General features: G+C 46.2%; 1 protein-coding gene across 1 annotated transcript; it reads left to right on the top strand.

Annotated features, from left to right (window-relative positions):
* Positions 1-1,199: 1,199 nt before the first annotated feature.
* Positions 1,200-7,432, top strand: LOC118454386 (uncharacterized). Its single transcript, XM_087852511.1, is given in 6 exon segments — positions 1,200-1,602; positions 1,713-1,814; positions 2,111-2,658; positions 6,581-6,710; positions 6,713-7,149; positions 7,151-7,432. Coding segments are annotated over 6 exon segments (1,902 nt in total).
* The last annotated feature ends 336 nt before the right edge of the window (positions 7,433-7,768 follow it).

Consider the following 7,768-nt stretch of genomic DNA (forward strand, 5'->3'; position numbering starts at 1 on the left):
ATGAATGTGTAAATATAAGAGCAGGCAGATGATGAAAAAATGTATTCAAGGACTCAAAAACAGGAAATTCATATCCAGAAACAAATCAAAGGATGGGAGGTAATGATTGCACAAGCAGCACGGGGACACGGGTGATGGACACAGATGATCTGGCAGAGGGAAAGAAAAGCACATGGCTGCAGGCTGCAGTCCAGAAAATTAATTCCCCAATCATTTTACCTGGTGTAAAGAAAATTCATAACGAAAAAGAACTATCGATTTCCCCTTATGTGATTATCTGTGCCACTGATCGGTCACTCTGATCGTTTTCATTAGCGCCGATGGTCAACTCCTGAGAATTGTGGGATGGCATTATTTCCTTTTGTTTCATAAAGGATGGTCCAGTGTATCCTCTATTAGTGGAGATATCATCTGAATTTCATTCCTCCTTCACGCCATCTCTGGCCTCGGCCTATAAAAGCCCCCCTTCTCCAATACCCGCTGTTCTCATTTTCATGCCAACACTCCTCGTCGTCAGACACCTCGCAAATTGTAAGAGCTTGATTCCTACTCACCCTTCGGCTCATCACCATGAATTCCCCGTCGCTCAGCCCATTGGACCACGACCTGACTCCTTCTCCGCCTGATTTTCCCCTAGCAGCTCGGGATCCACGATCTGATCTTCCTAGTGGAGCCGCTGCGGAGTGCCCTACTACAGCCGGCCCATCCGGCGCGCCTTCCAGCAGCCTTCAGTTCTGCCATTCGCATTCCCCAGAACTCCTCTCTCCGCTCCATTCTACAATACACCGGCTCCGGTGGCTCCCCTTCCCCGCAATACTCCAACCTCCGATCGGCTAGAGGACGATCCCCTCACAGTAAAGGTTCTCGGCAGAACTCCACTCTGGATCGCCCTGAGGCGCGTCTCCAGCCCCGCGGAGCTTCCCGGAAATACAATTGATCTCAGCGTTCAACTCCAAGGTCGCGTCGCCGTTCCCACGCACCGGTGAGGTCTCCCGAAGCTTCTTTGCCCACGAATATCTCCGACTTTACTGTCGCCCGTCTCCAACGAGCCCTGAAAGAGAGGGGCATTCACTTTCATTGATCCGATAACAAGGCTACATTATTCAGTTTCTTCTTAACATTTCACCGCTCCCGCTCTCATTCACCGAACACAGTTAATTCTCTTCCGGACACAAATGAAGCTAGCGCTTCCGTTAACAATGCTTCCTCGCTCCTTTCAGCCTCACCCAGTCAGCTACAGCCGCAGCTCGCCACCACTCCGCATGCTCCCTCCTCAGCTGCTCCTCCCACGCATTATTATACATGGTGCGGCCCCTTCTCAGACGAAAGAGCTCACCCCGGTCAAGTTTGCTCTAGCCTTCTCGTTATACAGAGACGTCCTCTGCACCGCTTTTCCCTCCCCAAGACCAGAGTTTGACTCCTATCTGACCATTGTTCTCGACCTCGCGCTACAATTCGGCGGCACCGGATTCTATCAGTACCACATCCAGTTTGCTTCTCAGGAAGCTGCTCGCCTTCAGCAATTTAACCAAGACACCTTCTGGGGCAGTCTCGATCAGGAAATCTACTGCCGCGTCTTCGCTGCCCGTTCATCCCTCTCCTGCAAGTTGTGAGGCGCCCCCCCCCACATCCCGCTTCCGCCTGCATAGTCCCAGCCCAAAACGATTCGCAGCCCTCGTGCTGTCCTTCCGTTCTCTCCCGCTTGACCCCAGCTCCTGTACCAGAACCTTCTAAACCCACAATCTCCACCCCCAGCATGCCTTTGCCTCACGATTCAGACGGGCGGGGCAGGCACATCACGAACCTCGGAGGCCGTACCATTTGCAATAACTTCAACGACTCCAGCTGTTCCTTGTCTCAACGCCGCTATCTTCACTGCTGCTCCTTTTGCGGCGGCAGCCATTTCCGACCCGCTTGCCCCCATAACCCCACCAAGCCATGGCTAGCTCCGTCAGCCTCCACACCCATCTACATTCCAGCACTAAAAGTTGCCTTACAAAATCACCCTAACCCAGACTTCGTCAACTTCTTAATAAAAGGTTTCTTGGAGGGCTTCCACCCAGGGACCATCGCCCAGCATTTGGTTTCTTGCACTTGCAATAACCTGCAGTCAGCACTCAAAGACCCAGAAACCGTCGACAGCCCGCTCGCCAAGGAAGTCAGGGAGGGTTTCATGATCGGACCTTTCCCGAACCTCCCTTCCCTCTCTTTCGCATCAACCCTCTGTGCATCGCCACCAGGAAATATTCAGGAAAAAAGCACATAATCATCGATCTTTCTGCTCTCCATGGCAGTCAGATTCCAAGCATAAATAGCCTCATTCCCAGCGACGACTACTCTCTCAAGTACTCAACAGTGAACCATGCCATCTCTCTCATTAAACTCGCCGGCAGAGGCGCATGGCTCTCTAAAGCTGACATCACAAGTGCCTTCAAGGTCTTGCCGATTCACCCCGACTTCTGGCACCTGTTTGGAGTCAAATGGAGGGATGCCTACTATTTTGCCGTCAGACTGACCTTCGGTTGCAAAAGCAGCCCCAAGCTCTTTGATTCACTCTCTGAAGCTCGATGTTGGATCCTCTCTAACAACCATAAGCTGCCTTTTTTGGTTCACCTGCTCGACGACTTCCTAGTCATCTCCCCTCACACGTCACCACCAGCTCACGGGTTATCCACTCTATTCAATTCAATTCAATTCAATTCAATTCAATTTTATTTATATAGCGCAAAATCACAACAAATGTCGCCTCAAGGCGCTTCATAGATACAGAGAAAAGCCCAACAATCATATGACCCCCTATGAGCAAGCACTTTGGCGACAGTGGGAAGGAAAAACTCCCTTTTAACAGGAAGAAACCTCCGGCAGAACCAGGCTCAGGGAGGGGCGGCCATCTGCTGCGACCGGTTGGGGTGAGAGAAGGAAGACAGGATAAAAGACATGCTGTGGAAGAGAGACAGAGATTAATAACAGATATGATTCAATACAGAGAGGTCTATTAACACATAGTGAGTGAGAAAGGTGACTGGAAAGGAAAAACTCAATGCATCATGGGAATCCCCCGGCAGCCTACATCTATTGCAGCATAACTAAGGGAGGATTCAGGGTCACCTGGTCCAGCCCTAACTATATGCTTTAGCAAAAAGGAAAGTTTTAAGCCTAATCTTAAAAGTAGAGATAGTGTCTGTCTCCCGAATCCAAACTGGAAGCTGGTTCCACAGAAGAGGGGCCTGAAAACTGAAGGCTCTCCCTCCCATTCTACTTTTAAATACTCTAGGAACAACAAGTAGGCCTGCAGAGTGGGAGCGAAGTGCTCTAATAGGGTAATATGGTACTACAAGGTCATTAAGATAAGATGGGGCCTGATTATTTAAGACCTTGTATGTGAGGAGCAGGATTTTGAATTCAATTCTGGATTTAACAGGAAGCCAATGAAGGGAAGCCAAAACAGGAGAAATATGCTCTCTCTTTCTAGTCCCTGTCAGTACTCTTGCTGCAGCATTTTGGATTAACTGAAGGCTTTTCAGTGAGTTTTTTGGACATCCTGATAATAATGAATTGCAGTAGTCCAGCCTGGAAGTAATAAATGCATGAACTAGTTTTTCAGCATCACTCTGAGACAGGATATTTCTAATTTTAGAGATGTTGCGCAAATGGAAGAACGCAGTCTTACATATTTGTTTAATATGTGCGTTGAAGGACATATCCTGGTCAAAAATGACTCCAAGGTTCCTCACAGTGTTACTGGAGGCCAAGGTAATGCCATCCAGAGTAAGAATCTGGTTAGATACCATATTTCTAAGCTTTTCAGCGCCGAGTACAATGACCTCAGTTTTATCTGAGTTAAGAAGCAGAAAGTTAGTGGCCATCCAACTCTTTATGTCTTTAAGACATTCCTGCAGTTTAACTAATTGGTGTGTGTTATCTGGCTTTATGGACAGATAGAGCTGGGTGTCATCTGCATAGCAGTGAAAATGTATGCTATGTCTTCTAATGATGCTGCCTAGGGGAAGCATGTATAATGTAAACAGAATTGGTCCTAGCACTGAACCCTGTGGAACTCCATAATTAACCTCAGTGTGTGAAGAGGACTCTCCATTTACATGCACAAATTGGAGTCTATTAGATAGATATGATACAAACCACTGCAGTGCAATACCTGTAATACCTACAGCATGTTCTAATCGCTCTAACAGGATATTATGGTCAACAGTATCGAATGCTGCACTAAGGTCAAGAAGGACAAGCACAGAGATGAGTCCACTGTCAGAGGCCATAAGAAGATCATTTGTAACCTTCACTAAAGCTGTTTCTGTGCTGTGATGAACTCTGAAACCTGACTGAAACTCTTCAAATAAACCATTCCTCTGCAGATGATCTGTTAGCTGTTTGACAACTACTCTTTCAAGGATTTTTGATATGAAAGGAAGGTTGGAGATTGGCCTATAATTAGCTAAGACTGCTGGGTCTAGAGATGGCTTTTTAAGTAAAGGTTTAACTGCAGCCACCTTGAAGGCCTGTGGTACATAGCCGATTATTAGAGATAGGTTGATCATATATAAGATCGAAGAATTAATCAATGGCAGGACTTCTTTGAGCAGTTTTGTAGGAATGGGGTCTAAAAGACACGTTGATGGTTTGGAGGAAGTAATTATTGAAGTTAACTCAGAAAGATCGATTGGAGAAAAAGAGTCTAACTTAACATCAATGGAACTAAGAGTAGCTGTAGATAATATTACATCTGTGGGATGATTATTGGTAATTTTTTCTCTAATGATAAAAATTTTATTTGTGAAGAAGTTCATGAAGTCATCACTAGTTAACGTTAAAGGGATGGTTGGCTCAAAAGAGCTCTGACTTTTTGTCAGCCTGGCTACAGTGCTGAAGAGAAACCTGGGGTTGTTCTTATTTTCTTCAATCAGTGATGAGTAGTAAGCTGTTCTGGCTTTGCGGAGGGCTTTCTTATAAAGCAACAAACTATTTCTCCAGGCTAAATGATGATCCTCTAAATTTGTGACACGCCATTTCCTCTCCAGATTACGAGTCATCTGCTTTAGGGTACGTGTTTGAGAATTATACCACGGGGTCAGGTACTTCTGATTAGAGACCTTAGTTTTCACCGGAGCTACAGTATCCAGAGTCGTACGTAGTGAGGAGGTGAAATTATTAACAAGATAATCAACCTCTGTTGGGGTAGCGTTCAGATAGCTGCTCTGCTCTGTGTTGGTACAGGGCATTGACGATGATAACAGTGGCTGGATTATATTCTTAAACTTAGTTACAGTGCTTTCAGAAAGACATCTACTTTGATAAAGTCCACTCTCCACTGCTGCGTAATCAATTATTGTAAATGTAAATGTTATCAAGAAATGATCAGACAGGAGAGGGTTTTCAGGAAACACTGTTAAATGTTCAGTTTCTATGCCATATGTTAAAACAAGATCTAGAGTGTGATTAAAGTGGTGGGTGGGTTCTTTTACATTTTGAGAGAAACCAATTGAGTCTAACAACAGATTAAATGCCATGTTGAGGCTGTCATTTTTAGCATCAACATGGATGTTAAAATCACCCACAATAATTATTTTATCTGAGCTCAGAACTAAATTAGATATAAAGTCTGAGAAATCAGACAGAAACTCTGTGTAAGGCCCAGGTGGACGATAGATGATAACAAGTAAGACTGGTTTCTGAGTTTCACAGCTGGGGTGGACAATGTTAAGCATCAGGCTTTCAAATGAATTAAAAGTCTGTCTTGGTCTTTCATTAATTAATAGACTGGTGTGAAAAATTGCTGCCAAACCGCCCCCTCGACCTGTGCTTCGAGATTTCTGGTAGTTAGAATGACTCGGGGGTGTTGATTCATTTAAACTAACATAATCATCCTGCTGCAACCAGGTTTCTGTAAGGCAGAGTAAATCAATTTGTTGATCAATTATTAAGTCATGTACTAACAGAGACTTGGAGGAGAGAGACCTAATATTTAATAATCCACATTTCACTGTTTTACTCTTTGGTTCAGATGTGGATACTGTATTGTTCTTTCTTTGTAAATGTTTAAGTTGTTTGTTGCTGGTTTTTAGTTTGTTTTTTGTCTTTTTGGAAGCAGACACAGTCTCTATGGAGATGGGTTTTTGGGGGGGTAGCAGGAGGAGAGAAGCTGCAGAGAGGCGTGTAAGACTGCAACTCTGCTTCCTGGTCCCAACTCTGGATAGTCATGTTTTGAGGGGTTTAATAAATTTGTCGATATTTCTAGAAATGAGAGCTGCTCCATCCAAAGTGGGATGGATGCCATCTCTCCTAACAAGACCAGGTTTCCTCCAGAAGGTTTGCCAATTATCTATGAAGCCCACATCATTTCTGGGACACCACTCAGACAGCCAGCAATTTAAGGAGAACATGCGGCTAAACATGTCACTCCTGGTCTGATTGGGGAGGGGACCAGAGAAAACTACAGAGTCCGACATTGTTTTGGCAAAGTTACACACCGATTCAATATTGATTTTAGTGACCTCCGATTGGCGTAACCGGGTGTCATTACTGCCGACGTGAATTATGATTTTACTGAATTTACGTTTACCCTTAGCCAGCAGTTTTAACCACTCTGAGGTTAGTCTTCTCCGAACTCGGCGTTCCTTTGTCGGAAGAGAAAACAGAGGGACCTTTGACATCCCTGGAGTTCCTCGGAATAACCCTCGACACTGAACGTTTCAAGGCCTTCTCCTCCCAAACTTTCTCCTCGCTCCCACTTGCTCTAAACGACAGCTGCTCTCCCTGTTGGGACACTTGAACTTCGCTCTACGCATCATCCCTCAAGGCCGCTCCTTCTCACTTGCTTTCACTCGCTGCATCTAAACCGTCACTCCTTGACTGGACAGCTCTTCCAGGGCCGAACTCTGGCAACTTCTGCTCGCCAACTTGAACGGCATCACCTTCTTCTACAATGATCAGCTGTCCCACCCCGATGGCGTTCAGCTCTTCACAGATGCCGCCCCTTCTGCCGGCTTTGGGGGCTATTACGGCCGAAGGTTGTTCTCTTCAGCTTGGCCTCCCGAGTTCCGTAAATATATCCACGATCGGTTCCTGCCTTCATCAGCTGTTTACAAAATCTACCTGGTAGTCATCGCAGCCTTACTGTGGGGCCACGAATGGTCAAAAAAAATCCATCCTCATTCGGTCAGACAACTTTGCCGTAGTCGACATTATCAACAAAGGCCGAAGCAACTCTCCTTCCATCATGCCCCTCATGCGGCGGCTCACGTGGCTATCAGTCACCCATCAGTTCCTATTCAGAGCAGAACACATTCCAGGCCGCTTCAATTCCATTGCCGACTCCGTGTCTTGACTCTCCCTCCAGACATTCAGAGCCTTGGCGCCCCACGCAGAGGCAGCTCCGACCCCAGTTCCTCCATTTTCAGCCACGACGTTCAAGATCTAAACCCCAGCATCGCAGAACTCATCAGCATCTCCCAAGAAGCGATTTTAAATAGCCTCATAGCAAGCTTCCGTTCATTGCATCAAAACTCCAACCTGCCCTTCCCGTCATTCGACATTGCAACAGTTTCCAGCTTTATATCCATGCCTTCCGGTTCCAGAGCATCAAAATTCCCTCCATAAAGCGGCATAAATTTCCTTGCCAAACTGCTCACAGGTTCACCATGCCCAAACATTGAGTCATTCCAGATATCACTTCTTCTTGTCCTTAGCGGGCGACCAGCGGCGGTGGTCTGCCGCACAACCAGTACGCTGCTGTAGGTGCCGCAGGTTCTCTTGC

The sequence above is a fragment of the Neolamprologus brichardi genome, chromosome 15 (genome assembly GCF_056152115.1).
Source record: "Neolamprologus brichardi isolate AB-2024 chromosome 15, ASM5615211v1, whole genome shotgun sequence".
Classification (NCBI taxonomy): domain Eukaryota; kingdom Metazoa; phylum Chordata; class Actinopteri; order Cichliformes; family Cichlidae; genus Neolamprologus; species Neolamprologus brichardi.